We start from the raw sequence: 16,265 nt of genomic DNA, 5'->3' as shown, positions 1-16,265 counted from the left end.
TTGCAAATATCATCTCCCATTCTGAGTGTTTCCTTTTAGTTTTGTTGGCTGTTTCCTTCACAGTGCAGAAGCTTTTTATTTTGATGCAGTCCCAATAGTATATTTTGGCCACTTCTTTTTTTTTTTTTTTTTTTTTTAATTTTTTTTTTCAACTTTTATTTATTTTTGGGACAGAGAGAGAGAGAGAGAGAGAGCATGAACGGGGGAGGGGCAGAGAGAGAGGGAGACACAGAATCGGAAGCAGGCTCCAGGCTCTGAGCCATCAGCCCAGAGCCTGACGCGGGGCTCGAACTCACAGACTGCGAGATCATGACCTGGCTGAAGTCGGACGCTTAACCGACTGCGCCACCCAGGCGCCCTTGGCCACTTCTTATAAAGTTAAAAATATGCACCTACCATATGACTAGCAATCTCACCCTAGGCATTTATCCCAGTGAACTAAAAATGTACTTTTATACAAAAATCTGTTCACAAATATTTATAACTGCTCTATTCATAAATGCCTAAACCTAGAGGTGTCTGGGTGGCTCAAACATCTGACTCTTGATTTCAGCTCAGGTTATGATCTCACAGTTCGTGAGATCGGGCCCGACACTGGGATCTGTGCTGACAGCACGAAGTTTGCTTGGGATTCTCTCTCTCCCTCTCTCTCTGCCCCTCCCCCGCTCACAAACTCTTTCTCTCTCTCTCTCTCTCTCTCTCAAAAATAAACTTTAAAAATAATAAATATAAATGCCCAAACCTAAAAACAACCCTAATGTCATTCAAGGAGTGAATGAATAAACAAACCAGTATATATCCAGACAACAGAATACTGCTCAGCAATAAAAAGGAACAAACTATTGATACAGAATTACTTCAAAGGATCTCAAAAGCATTATGTTGAGTAAAAGAAACTAGTCTCAAATAGTTACTACATAATTCCATCTCTATGACATTCTTAAAAGGAAAAAACTATCAAAACTAAAAATATATCAGTGATTGCAGGAAATTATAATGGACAAGAAGAGTTTTTTGGGAAGTTACAGAAATGTTCTATATTCTGATTGTGGCGGTAGTTTTAAGAAACCTATACATAGGAACATGTGTGTGACTGGGTTGGTTAAGCATCTAACTTAGTTTGGGCTCAGGTCATGATCTCATAGTTCATGAGATCAAGCCCCATGTCAGGCTCTGTGCTGACACTGCCCTGTCTCTCTCTCTCTGTCTCTCTGCCCCTTCCCTGCTTGTGCTGTCCCTATCTCTCTCAAAATAAATAAATACACGTTTAAAACAAACAAAACCCTATACATATGTGTTGAAGTTCAATGAACTATTCATCAAAAAAAAGTTAATTTAACTATATACTAATTTTAACTAAAAATTTTTTAAAGTAAATGTAAAGGTTAAAAAAACTAACAAGAGATTTTCATTAACATATAAAAAGAAATAGATCACTAACATGTACTGCATTAATACATAGAAAGGTTTCACTCACTCATTCAATAATTATTTTTAAACTATAAACTATGTGTCAAACACAATTTTAGGAAATAAATATTAAACAGTTGATCAGAATGAATATATTTTGCCTATGGAATGGACATGAATTGGGGGGGACCAGTTGTCAAACTGTATGGGTTATACAGTGCTCCCTCAAAATACATGTCTATCTAGAAGCAAAAAAAAAAAAAAAAAGGTTGAACAGAGATTTTATAACAGCATTCAAATTTAGATAAACACATTATGTACCACTATCTTACTAAATCATCACAATTATTCTTAAAGGTACATATTTTTTTATTACTCTGTCTTTACGAACATAGAAACCAACTCAGAAAAATTGCCCCAAACTGAAAATAAGTACTTGAGCTAGAAATTCAACATAAGTATGTCTAATTCACTGTCTGCCCAAACAGGAGGTGTTCAATTAATGGTAAATGAGGTGAATGAGTGAGTACATGCAAAATCATGTTCTATGACATCATGCTGCCTTCCAGTCTTTTGCCATTTTAAATGTATATATTCACATTTTAAAACATCCAAAGAGAATCTGGATTGATTACATTAAATGGCAATTTATTAAATTCCTCTTATACTTGTTTAAATTCAGTTTTTAAAAGTTCACACTAAAATGACAGGCATATTTATGAAACAATATCCAGTTTATTTGCATTTGCAATTAGTTTTCTTTTTTTTTTAAGCAAGCTACATAGTCTACTTGCTATAGTAATCACACTGAAATGAAGAAAAACAGAAGCAAAGAAATTATCATTTTCCCCTTTATTGAAATTCTTCAATAAAATATCAAGAGACCAACTCATACCAACAGACAAACACAAAACCAGTATATAAATGTATTTTACCTAGGTGTCCTTTCTTGACCATACACTCATACTTGAGACATTTTGGTAGTGGTATGCTTCAATACCACCCCTACCAAAATGAGATAAAGACCTTTTAAGTGTGATGTACCTCTTATATTAATCCATCACATTTATAATTTAGATATGATGAGTTATGATGTTATCATGTAACTGAGATCAACATTTTATTTCAATTTCATTTCCAACAATACACATTAAGTTTTCTACAGTAAGTAAATGCTTCATGCTAGTCATCAGAATTATAGTTAGGCTCTACCCTAGATAATGAAACAAACTGCAGAAAAGAATAAACAGCAGGCCTGTGACTACTATCCTTAGAATGGCCTGCTTGCAAGGCTGACCTTTGGCAGGCACCTAGGAATTTGGATTTGGAGAAGGTTCTCAAAAAACTCTTCAATAAGAGTTACTGTGCTTAAACTACACAATGTGGTTTATGTTGAACACCAGCTTTTCTTCTGGGAATCTGAAATTTTGTTATGTACCGGTCAGAAGGTGTCAGCCCCCAAATACAAACCCTGAGAGCTGAGCCGCTAACAACCTTCGTTGGTAGATGTTTCATATGTGTTGTTACAACTTATTGTTAAGGGAATTTAAGTATATCCTGAGTAACTCCATTAGAAAGGATTCAAACACTTCCTCCAACTTTGCCTCAGGCACCTTTTCTCTAGATTGATATTGTTAGCATAATAAATCATAGTAAGTGTAACCTCGGCCTGAGTTCTATTCATCCTCCTGACAAATCACTGAACCTGGGGGAGGTCTTGGGGTCTCCCAACACACATACTAAAAGTTACCTGAGTAAAATGTATACCTACCATCTTACCAGGCAATGTGCTCTCGGAGGAAAGTCATTATTCATACACAACAAATCTTGCATAGACTGTGGAATAACATCTACAAAAACATTTCATAATGAAAAAATTAGTATGTTCATTCTAAGGCAAAATTTTGTAACATGATTTAAAAAAATCGTATTCCGTAACACGTCTTGCTAGTCCATATAGTTATGCAATTGCTTAAAGATTTATACCTAGGGCTATCTCTAAGATTTGGGGTGAAAAAGATGTCCTTCTCATGGGGGCCTGGGTGGCTCAGTTGGTTAAGCATCCGACTTCAGCTCAGGTCATGATCTCATGGTTTATGAGTTTGAGCCCTGCATTGGATTCTGCTGATAGCTCAGAACCTGGAGCCTGCTTTGGTTTCTGTGTCTCCCTCTCTCTCTCTGACCTTCCCTGACTCGCGCTCTGTTTTTCCTCTAAAAAATGAATAAACATTAAAAAAAAATAAAATATAATAAAGATGTCTCTCTCTCAATGTCTTTTATTTCTAAAAAGCCAGCTTCTAAGTATTGTTCCCATGTTTATAATATTTTCCTTTCTTCTATGTCATGACTCAAACAGTTCCTCAGCCTTACTAGAAAGCCACGTTTTATCTCTTCTTCTTGGTCTGCCCTTGTCTCTACTTTTCTTCAAAACTACTTACAGTCCTGTCACTTCCTTACCACCTCCTATGGGCAGCCTTTGCTGGCCTCTGGCCATCTTAAGTGTTCTTATAAAACCATTAACCAGGTTCCCACTTATAACCCATGTATCTTTAAGCACTTGTAGTTTATAATAAGATACTGATGCATATCATCCTTATTTATTTATAAATGCATAATAAACTCAAAGCATAAAAAATATTTATAACATTTCCTTTGTTGTATAGTCATAATTCCTTAGCAAATTTATGTTTAATTACCTTTTAAAAAAGAGTATATAGGAGAATACTAATGACTTGATGCTTTAACTAAAGCCAACAAACAACTCCAACAAAATAAACTATCAGTGCTCAAATCTTCTGACCTCTGGTAATATAGTTTTAAATGTGTATCTCCAAATTAAATGAATTGATGGTTTACTTGTAACTTCTACCACTAGGTACAGCTTCAATCACAACCAAATTCAAACTGCATCATACATCTATACATATGTACATATACATACATACAACAATAATGACTTAACTAAAATCTATTCATCTTCTCTCAGACCACAGTTTATCTCAGAAACACTGATTCTGAGGCTCCTGGGTATCTCAATCGGTTGAGAGTCTAAATCTTGATTTCGGCTCAGGTCATGATCTCATGGGTTGTGAGACCGAGTCCCATGTTGGGCTCTGCACTGACAGCATGGAGCCTACTTGGGATTTTCTCTCTCCCTTTCTCTCTACCCTTCCCCATCCCACACTCTCTCTCTGTTCCTCTCTCTCAAAACAAATAAACATTAAAAAAAAAAAAACCAAAAAACACTGATTCTAAGCCTCCTTATTTTAACAGCTTCTTCTTGATGTTCCTCAAATTAATAGCACTTAAGATTTCTCTCCCTTTAACAGTTTGCTTCATTAATGAGCAAAATGTTGGAACTGGAACTTTCTGGGCTATTATCAGACTTCCCACCAGCTGCATGTATTTCCCTCTTCCCCTTCCTCCTCAAGTACACTTATTCATATTCTGGTTTAATTATTTTACTGTATAAATTGTCTTAATTATGTGTATATATAGTCAGTGTGATCTGCCCTAGTTTACAAATCTGAATGCAGATGCTATCTACTTGTTTTGTTTCTAAGAATGCCAATAATAAAGGTAATATAATTTTATTCCTATACAAGAAAAAGCACAAATATTTCAGGCCTATACTTACAAATAATATCTGTATTGACCAGAAAACCTTTTTTTTCTTAATTTATTTTTTTCAGTTGAAGTATAATTGACATATAACATTATCTTAGTTTCATGTGTATGACATAACAACTTGATAACTGTATACACTGCAAAACGATCATCATAAATCTAGTCAACATCTGTCACCAGTTAAAAAACATTTTCTTGTCAAAGAATTTTTAAGATTTACTCTCTGAGTAACTTTCAAATACGCAATACAGTACTATTAACTATAGTTGCCATGCTATACATTAATTACATTCCTAGGACTTACTTATAACCACGAGTGTACCTTTTGACCCTCTTCATCCATATTGCCCACCCCCCCCCCAACCTCCATCTCTGGGAACCACCAATCTGTTCTCTTTAACTATGAGGTTGGTAAGTTTTATTTTTGTTCTTGTTTTTGTTTTTTAGATTCTACATATAAGAGAGATCATATAATAAATGTCTTTCTCTGTCTGACTTATTTCACTTAGCATGATGCCTTCAATTGCCCTGAGAAATTTAAACACACATTCTGTGTATTTATTTTTTGAGTGAGTTAAGAAGGGCATCTGACTGAAAGCTCCAAAATTAATACTGTTTTAACACCTTGCTCACTCACTATTATATACCACTCTATCTCAGGACAGAGATTTTGGATGATTTGACCTATGAACTACAAGCACCATTTGCGGAGATTTGAGCAATGTGACCTACTACCAACCATAAGCACTATTTACTGAGTACCTAGCACGGGTGAGGTCCTGATATAGGTGCTCATATACACTATCTCATTAAACCTTCCCATTAATCTGCTGGGTGGTATTACTTTGTTTTACAAGTGAGATAATTCAGACTTGGAAAGGTCAAGTAACTAGTAGGAAGAAAAGCCAGAATTTTAATCCACTTGATCTGACAAATTATGGGGTATATCCAAAACACTATCCTGACAAATGAGTAATTTTTTTTAACATTTATTTATTTTTGAGAGAGACAGAGACAGAATGCGAGTGGGTTGGGGCAGACAGAGAGGGAGGCACAGAATCCAAAGCAGGCTCCAGGCTTCAAGCTGTAAGCACAGAGCCTGACATGGGGCTCGAACTCATGACCTGTGAGAACATGACCTGAGCCGAAGTCGGGCGCTCAACCAACTGAGCCACCCAGGTGCCCCAGAGTAATTTTATTCTTAAATCCTTCAAATCCAGGTTTAATTCTCCATTACACCTTCTCTGATCTCTCTCAATTAGACCTGACCACATCTCCTCTAAACTTCAGCAGAAGTTTAAAGAACTTTCGGGGCGCCTGGGTGGCGCAGTCGGTTAAGCGTCCGACTTCAGCCAGGTCACGATCTTACGGTCCGTGAGTTCGAGCCCCGCGTCAGGCTCTGGGCTGATGGCTCGGAGCCTGGAGCCTGTTTCCGATTCTGTGTCTCCCTCTCTCTCTGCCCCTCCCCCGTTCATGCTCTGTCTCTCTCTGTCCCAAAAATAAATAAAAAAAAAACGTTGAAAAAAAAATTAAAAAAAAAAAATAATAAAGAACTTTATCTGTGCTCTGGGACTGAACTTACCACTTTGTACCTCCTACTGTTGTGACTTATTTATAAACCTCATCTCCCCTACTGGAACGTAAATTTCTTATAACTGTGGATTCAACTGAGCTTAGCAAAGTACCTAGAACATGTTAGGCACTCAATAAATATTTGCTAATCTAATTAACTTTGAAATGAATGCTATAAAAATTCCTCTAAAAAGATCATACTCTGAAAATAAAACAAAAAAGATCATACTCTGTTTCAGATGTGGTGAAACAACTCTGCATAGGTAAAACATCTCCAGAGATACTACTTTATATATATATTTTTTTAAGTTTATATATTTATCTTGAATGAGAGAGAGAGAAGGGGAGGGGCAGAGAGAGAGGGAGAGAGAATCACAAGCAGGCTCTGCACTGCCAGTGCAGAGCCCCACACAGGGCTTGAACCCACGAACCGTGAGATCATAACCTGAGCTGAAATCCAGAGTCATATGCTTAACCAAATGAGCCACCCAGGTGCCCACAGAGGACAGTACTTAATGAAGAGAACTAAATTCATAATTCAAAATTATAATCACTCTTACAGTCATTAGTTTAAAAATAACTAGTAACACAGGACACCTGGGTGGCTCAGTTGGGTTAAATGCCTGATTCCTGATTTTGGGGCAGGTCATAATCTCATGGTTCATGGGATCGAGCACTACATTGGGCTCTGCAATGACAGCACAGAGCTTGCTTGGGATTCTCTCTCTCCCCCTCTCTCTGCCCCACCCCTACACGCTCACACTCTCTCTCTCTTAAAATAAACAAACATTAATAAAACAAACTAAAACACAATAAAATAAAATAAAGATAATTAGTAACAACTTACCTTCCAATACTTCATCCTTTCCTTCTTTGTCAGTGGAGTCTTGTACAAGATAATGATGAGTGACTGAGAACTTGAAATCAGCGAAGGAAATTTCATCTGATTTCTCTTCCCATGTGCCAGAAGTAAATACACCCTATATTTAACAATGGAAAAATACCCATTTTTAAAAAGAAAATTCCCTTAGAATATCAACTATCAAGTGACATGCAAAATTAAAATTTTGAAATAAAATATACAGTAAATTCCATGCCTCTAACATACAAAAAAAAATTCCTACCATTAGCAGAATCTGGTTACATTTAGCTAAAAATGGTTAAATTTTATCAATTTTAAAATTTAGAAAAAATACAAGGCAATAAAATATACTTTTATTCTAAAAATCCCAAATCCAATAACATCACTATATAGTGCACCGCATTATTAGACATCAGAAATAGCTTAATAAAAAAGCAGTTTGTAGACTCAATTTAAGTGACATGACATTTGTAGCACTTATTTAACATGTTTTTGCAAGCATCTTTATCAAGCTTTGGTATTCAAATATTTTCATTTCAACTGCAACTCCTTGACTGGAAAACATTTTAATTAAAAGTCCCAAAGAGTCCCCTCACTTATGCAACATAATCATAAAAAAGAATTTTCCCCATGGGCCCTGAATCTCCCATAGTTATTCTTTCCACTGGAGAGGTATATAGTCATTACAACATAGCACCACTATGAGGCAGAAAATACCAACCCAGCAATTTGCCAACCACAGACAGTCCCAAATTAGATATAAAATATGTAAGGAATGATTTTGTTCATTACTGAGTTTTTATAAAAAGTGTTTTCACAACCATACCTTATGTATAATACTCATGTGTTTTATATTTGTTGCTGGCAAAGTATTCATAATTCTGAATTGAGTTAAATCGTATTTTAAATGTCTTAAAGGTATCTTATTATGTAAATATATTAAATAGCAATCTTTTTATATTAAGAGAAAAATCACTTGTATGATACATATCAGAAACTATACTTTTTATATATTAAGTTTCTCTAAAGTGTGGTTAACCTGTATTAAATTAAGACATCTATGGCTGATACCAAAATTCTCAAACTGTAATAAGCATTATAATGATATACCTAAGAATATGGTGTACTATGAGGAACGCCCACTATAACGCAGTTAAGTCTAAATGTACAGACAAGGAAGAAGCCCAGGAAACGAGAGGTAAGCCTATTTGTTAAGCTTGCAAAAAAGGTGAAACATTCTTTTTAAATGATATAAAGAAACATTATCTGACCCTACTCTGGATTCTGGGTACCACTGGAAACCTTATGAACAGCCAGTTCAAGAAGGATTTGGTTGTATTCATTAAAGAGGAGGTATCTAGGTTCTGTCTCCCAAATAAACTTTTTAAGATAATTAGTTCAATTGAAAAACAACATTCTAACCTGCCTCCTTCATTTCCATTATGATACAGTCCTTTAATAACAAATTTCAGTATGGTGTATATTTATGATTACACTCAGAAATGACAACTTTAGTCCAATATTAATCTAGTGATTCATCAAAAACAACCTCTGAGGGCCCCAATCAGACAATAAAAATAAATAAGCATGTAGACTAGAAGGAAATAAAACTGTCTGCATTCACAATGATCTGACATGTACCTAAAATAGTCAAAGCAACCTACAAACTACTAAAACTAACTGATGAGTTTATAAAGTTGTGGAATTCAAAATCAATATACAAAAACCATCTGTATTTTTTTAGGTAGGCTCCACACTGGGCATGGAGCCCAACACAGAGCCTGAACTCCTGACCCTGAGATCAAGACTTGAGCTGACATCAAGAGTTGGACACTTAACCAACTGAGCCACCCACGTACCCCAAAAACCATCTGTATTTTTTTTGAAGTATATTTACTTATTTTGAGAGAGAGCAGGGAAGAGGCAGAGAAGAGGTGGGGGAGAGAATCCCAAGCAGGCTCTGTGCTGTCAGTGCAGAGCCTGACATGGGGCTTGATCCCACGAACCATGAGATCCACAACCTGAGCCCAAATCAAAAGTCAGACACTTAACAGACTGCATCTGTATTTTTATATACATGCAGTAAACACCTGGGAGATGAATTTTCTTTTTTAAATACCACTCTTACAACATCAAAAACAAATCAATTCTCTAGGAATACACTTAATGAAAAATAGCAAGAACTCTACCTAAGAATGCTTCAAAACATTGATAAGAGGGATTAAAGACCTAAATAGAGCTAAATGTACATGGATTGGAAGACGCAACAGCAGTAAGATGTCATTCTCCTCAAAGAGATCTATATATTCAATATAATCCTAATCAAAATCCCAGTAGGTATTTTGTAGAAATTGACAAGCTGATTCTAAAAGTAATATGAAATCCAAAGGACCTAAAATACCTAAAATAATTTTGATGAAAAATATACCAGCTGATTTTAAGATTTACTTTGCTATAGTAATTAAGATGGTATAGTACTACCATAAAGACAAATAGATCAATAAAACTTAAGAGTCCAAAAATAGATTCCCATTTATACTTCATTTTACAACAGAGGAGCTACTGCAATTTAGTAGGGAAAGAATGATCTTTTCAACAAATGGCCCTGGAATAAAAAGATATTCTCATGGAGAAAAGCAGAGCTGTCTTTACAACATTGAGATAGGCAAAGATTCCTTTGACAGTACAATACACAAAAGGCATTTAACAATAAAATTAAAAATTAAGAAAATGAGGACCACCCAAATATATAAAAGAGTTAATAACAAACATAAAGGAACTACTCAATAATAATATAGTAATAGTAGGGGACTTTAACACCCCAGTGACATTAATGGAAATATCATCTAAACATAAAATCAACAAGAAAACAAGAGCATTGAATGACAATGGACCAGATGGATTTAACAGATATATTCAGGACATTCCATCCTAAAACAACAGAATACACCCTCTTTTTAAATGCACATGGAACATTCTCCAGAATGGATCACATATTAGGCCACAAAACAAGCCTCAACAAATTCAAAAAGACTGAAGTCATACCATGCATCTTTTCTAACAACACTATGAAACTAGGAGTCAACCACAAGAAAAAAAAACTAGAAAGAGCACAAATACATGGAGGATAAATACATGCTACTAAACAATGAATGAGTCAACTAGGAAATGAAAGAAGAAATAAAAAACTACAAGGAAAAAGGAAAACACAATGTTCAAAACCTTTGGGACATACCAAAAGCTGTTCTAAGAGGGAAATTTAATCTAACAGGCTTACCTCAAGAAGAAAAATCTCAAATAAACAACATGACTTTACATAAAAAGGAGCTTTTATAAAAAGAATAAACAAAGCCTAAAACCAGTAGAGGGAAGGAAATAATAAAGATTAGAGCAGAAATAAATGATATAGAAACCTAAACACACACACAAACACACACACACACACACACACACACACACACACAGGAACAGATCAGTGAAACCAGGAGCTCATTCTGTGAAACCAATCATTAAAAAAGAGAAAGAATTCAAATAAATAAAGTCACAAATGACAGAGGGGAAAATAAAAAAAAAAAAATCACATAAATACAAACAATTGTAAGTGAATATTTTGAAAAGCTATATGCCAACAAACTGGACAATCCAGAGGAAATGGGTAAATTCCTAGAAACATATAAACTACCAAAACTAAAAGTGGAAGAAATAAAAAATTTGCACAGACTGATAACCAGCAAAGAACCTGAATCAGTAATCAAAAAACTCCCAACAAACACAAGTCCAGGACCAGATAGCTTCATAGGCAAATTCTACCAAACATTTAATGAAGAGTTAACGCCTATTCTTCTCAAACTACTTCAAAACATAGAAAAGGAAGGTGCCTGGGTGGCTCAGTTGGTTAAGTGTCCAACTTCAGCTCAGGTCATGATTTCACTGTTTGTGGGTTCAAGCCCTGCATGGGGCTCTGTGCTGACAGCTCAGAGCCTGGGGCCTGCTTCAGATTCTGTGTCTCCCTCTCTTTCTGCCCCTCTCCCCGCTCACCCTCTGTCTCTCTCTCAAAAAATAAACGTTAAAAAAATGTTTTTTAAATATAGAAAAGGAAGGAAAATTTCATTCTATCAGGCCAGCATTATCCTGATACCAAACCCAGATAAAGACACCACAAAAGAAGAGAACTACATGGCAATATCCCTGAAGAACACAGATGCAAAATCCTCAATAAAAAAATACTGGTAAACTGAATCCAACAATAAAAAAAAATCATTCAACACAACCTAGTAGGATTTATTCCCAGAATGCCAAGGTGGTTCAATATTAGCAAATCAATCAATATGATACAGCATATCAGTAAGAGAAAGGGTAAGTAACCAGGGGCCCCTGCCTGGATGGCTCAATGGGTTAAGCATGTGACTTTGGCTCAGGTCAGTATGTCACAGTCTGTGAGTTTGAGCCCCACATCAAGCGCTGTACTGACAGCTCAGAACCTGGAGCCTACTTTGGATTCTGTGTCTCCCTCTCTTTCTGCCCCTCCCCTGCTTGTGCTCTGTCTCTCTCAAAAATAAATAAACATCTTAAAATAAATTTTTTTTATTTAGCAAACTAAAAACTGTTTCTTCTACTGCCAAATGCAACACATTATTGAAAAGGACAAAAATACAGTAAAGCATTAAAAAACAGTGAATTTTTTTCCATTTCTTTTTTTGAGGAGGATAAAGCAATGGTTCTCAAGCTAATTACATTTTATAACCACTGAAGAGGCTTAAAAAATATGCTGATAACTAGGTTCCACAATAGACCAATTAAATCAGAATCTCTGAGGTTGTAGCCTAGACACTAGAATTTTTCAAATGTTCCAATATGTAGTCAATATAGGAAAACACTTGGTATAGAGCTAGAAATTAAAGCTTTCATCCACTGGTATAAGAAATCCTCTTGACCATACACAATATTAAAATACAAGCATTAAAAAATCATCTGTGCTGGCACAACTGGATATTTACATGCAAAAACAAAAAAAAATGAAATTGGATCCTTTCCTTAGACTAGACATGAACAGTCAAAATGGACTGCATATCTAAATATAAGAGCAAAAACTAAAGACACCATCAAGAAAGTGAAAAGAAAGCCCACAACAATACAGAAGAATAGGAGAAAATACTGGCAAATTATGTATCTCATAAGGGATTTGTAGCCAAAATGTATAAGCAACATTTACACTAAATAATAAAAAGACAAATAATCCAATTTAAAAATGGGCAAATGATCTGAATAGACATTTCCCTAAAGAAGATATACAAATAGCCAATAAGAACATGAGAAGATGTTTAATATCAACAGTCATTAGGCAAATGCAAATCAAAATAACAATGAGATATCACTTCACATACACTAGGATGTCTATAATCAAAAAGATAACAAGTGTTGGTGAGGATGTAGAGAGATAAGGACAAATACAAATGTAAAGTGATGCAGCACAATCAGGCAGTTCCTCAAAAGATTAAAAATGAAGTTACTATATGAACCAACAATTATATTCCTAGATATATACCCAGAAGAAATGATAACACACATCCACACAAAAACTTATACATGAAGGTTCATAGAAGCATTACTCATAATAGCCAAGAAGTAGAAATAATGCAAATGTCAGTCAACTGATAAATGGATAAATAAAATGTGATGAATCCTGACAACAAAACAGTATATAGCAATAAAAAGAAAAGAAGAACTAATAAATGCTACAATATGGACCAAACTTGAAAGCTTTATGCTAAGTGAAAAAAATCCAACATGCCAAAGCCTACATATTGCATGATTCCATTTATACAAAATGTTCAGAACAGGCAAATCTAAAGAGATAGAAAGCTATTGCCTAAGGATAGGAAAAAACAATAAGTGACTGCTAAATGGTACAGGGTTTCTTTTGGGAGTGATGAAACTGTTCTTGAATTGATTGTGGTACGGTGCCTGCGTGGCTTAGTCAGTTAAACATCAGACTTTAGCTCAGGTCATGATCTTGTGGTCCGTGAGTTCAAGACCCACATCGGGCTCTGTGCTGACAGCTCAGAGCCTGGAGCCTGCTTTGGATTCTGTGTCTCCCTCTCTCTCTGCCCCTCGCCTGCTCTTTCTCTCTCTCAAAAATAAATAAACATTAAAATACACACATACATAAAAAGAAGTTTAAAAAAAACTCAATGAACATTTCATCCATTTCTGGAATAAGACAAACCAAATATTTCTCTAGCCACAAGCAACTCTAAAACCACATGCTTTTCAAGAAGTTTTCCTAAAACAAAACAAATATGCTAGTATGCTGGCAAAGTAGCACACAAATAAACACCTACTACAGCAGTTGCCCCTCACCACGGTTTCACTTCGAACAGTTTCAGATAACCACAGTCAACTTCGGTCCAGAAGCAGATGATACTCCTTCTGACATATCATCAGAAAATCAATAGTAGACTAACACTACATCACAACGCCTATCATTCACCTCACTTCATATCATGTAGGCATTTTATCATCTTACATCATCACAAGAAGAAAAAGGGTAAGCACAGTACAAAAAGATATCTTGAGAGAGACATTTACATAACTTTTATTACAGTATATTGTTTTAATTATTATTTTATTATCAGTTGTTGTTAATCTCCAACTATGCCTAATTCATTAACTGAACTATCACATGTATATACATGCAGGAAAAAAATATATAGGGTTCAGTACTATCCATGATGTCAGGCATCCATAGGGGTTTTTGGAACATATCCCCTACAGATAAGGGGTAACTACTGTACAACTCAATTCCAACAGATACCTGATGATTCCAAACAAAACCTCTAAAAGACAGCAAAAATGTAAAAGAACATATTTAATCTAGAAAGCTGACACTGCACTTTCCATGTATTTTGTATGTGATATGGTTTGTAATAGTAATGAACGTTTCATGGCAAAATTTCCAGTGTATTTATTATACGTTCATGGATACTGGCCATGACAACACGAGATTACTAAAAAACTACATCTAATCACACACAAACACAGAAACCCAAAAAACAGTCATCTATATACCTTCCACTCTTCACAGGTAGCCTGGGTGGCCCTCAGACTGGATCAGGATCATCCCACTAAAAGCACAGAAGGAGAGGGGAATGACATTAAGGCTCAGTCCAGAAGCTCTTCTCCATGGAACTTTGACTTTAGTTCCAGAGGGTTATTAAAAACCCTAATAAAGGAAATTCGGAAACAAAGGGGAACTTGAGATCAGTCCCTCTTAAATTAATAAAGAGCCACGATTCATCCAGAGAACATTCAACTAGCTAAAAACTCCAACAGTAAGAGATCCTAGGGAAAGGGGATACAGTCAACTACAAATTAATCATAACAAATACTCATCCTCAAGGTAAAAAACCAGTAGGTTTAAGTAGACATAAGATACACTGGTGGACACAAATAAATCTCCATTAGAGGCAATAAGTACTCTTGAGGGCCACCTCAGGCATTCAGCTGTAACAGGAGTTTGGGCCTACCTCCACAGCCCAAGCATTTTATCTCTTGATCTGACTTCATCTGTAGAGATAACCTTCTCATTTGTTCACACAGTATTTGTTTAAATAGTGGCATAGGTCCTATACCAAATTAAAGTTCAAAATGAAATTCATGATGTACACTGAAAATTTTACTTAACGCACAGAAAGAACTATGTGCTATAACTCAATGGCAAGCAAAAAATCTTTTTAAAATACATAAAAGAAAAGACGATCTAGGAAATAATAGAACTGAAAATGTCTGAAGACACCTCTGATCTATCTCAGATTAAAGCTGAGCTTTTTCAGCCAGGTTTTATACTTTATTTCTCCCCAGCTGGATGCTAAATTTTTAACTTCTAGGAGCTCTAAGGAAACAATGAATTAATTTTATAGCAAAAAGTGTTAAGTAATTCCATGTGTTCATATTCTATTCTGCTCAAGCAAATAGCATTTTAAAGCCTCTGGTGCAGCAGTAGACTGAGATAGCACAATGCTACAAAAGGTTATGGTAAGCAACAGAACTAGATTTCCAGAGGTGCCTGAGGGGCTCAGTCGGTTAAGCACCGACTCTTGGTTTTAGAGTCTGTTCAGGTCACGATCTCAGTGCATGATTTCATGCACTCTATCCTGTGCACAACTCACGGTTGCAGAATGATGGAGCTTTACTGGATTTAGGCAACAGAGGACAAACTTCAAAGATGACACAGAAGTTCTAAAGTTAAGACATAAAGCCTGGAAGGGAAGAAGCCAAAAGGAGGTAAGCACTGAAATTTGTATATAAACTCTACCCCAAATTTTGGCTATCTGCTAAACCAGATATGAAGAGTGGAGACTCCACAGTAGAGTGACAAAGAAGAAAACTAAAAGAAAAGATTTCAGCTGCTGTTACCACTGAGAAGACCGTGGAATTTTAGTGTTGTCAAATGAATTGCTTGCTGAAAGAAACAAAATACTCTTTAGAGGAATACAACAAAATCTAGTCTCTACATTTCATTCAAAATAATAAGCATAAAATTAAGAAACTGCTGGATATGTACACACACAAGACAAATTAAAAAAAATGTGACCTATCTTCAAGAGAATAAAGTCAACAGAAACCAACCCCAAGAAGGCCTAGATGTTGCAATTGGCTTTATACTACCTATAATAAATATGCTCCAGGACTAAAGGAAAATATTTTCAAAACAAATTTAGAGGTAAGGAACCTCAAAGAATTGAAAATTATGAAAAAAAACAAACAGAAACTTTAGACCTAAAAAGTACAATAA

The 16,265-nt window shown here is 35.5% G+C and overlaps 1 protein-coding gene across 5 annotated transcripts in view; it reads right to left on the bottom strand.

Moving 5' to 3' along the window:
• The window catches only part of RAB3GAP1 (RAB3 GTPase activating protein catalytic subunit 1), a 112,948-nt gene that overhangs the window by 83,572 nt on the left and 13,111 nt on the right, over nucleotides 1-16,265 (bottom strand). For 3 of the 5 annotated variants that reach the window (XM_043573276.1, XM_043573277.1, XM_043573278.1), the window contains 2 exons: nucleotides 7,457-7,589; nucleotides 3,182-3,260 (listed from right to left, as the gene is read on the bottom strand). In XM_043573276.1, the coding sequence (XP_043429211.1) occupies nucleotides 3,182-3,260; nucleotides 7,457-7,589 (212 nt within the window). Of the gene's footprint in view, nucleotides 1-3,181; nucleotides 3,261-7,456; nucleotides 7,590-14,539; nucleotides 14,596-16,265 lie in introns of all 5 variants that reach the window. The other 2 variants (XM_043573280.1, XM_043573279.1) reach the window with 1 other exon arrangement.

Source organism: Prionailurus bengalensis, chromosome C1 (assembly GCF_016509475.1).
Source record: "Prionailurus bengalensis isolate Pbe53 chromosome C1, Fcat_Pben_1.1_paternal_pri, whole genome shotgun sequence".
Classification (NCBI taxonomy): domain Eukaryota; kingdom Metazoa; phylum Chordata; class Mammalia; order Carnivora; family Felidae; genus Prionailurus; species Prionailurus bengalensis.
The sequence above is the reverse complement of the archived record's forward strand: the minus strand, read 5'-3'. Positions and strand labels throughout refer to the sequence as shown.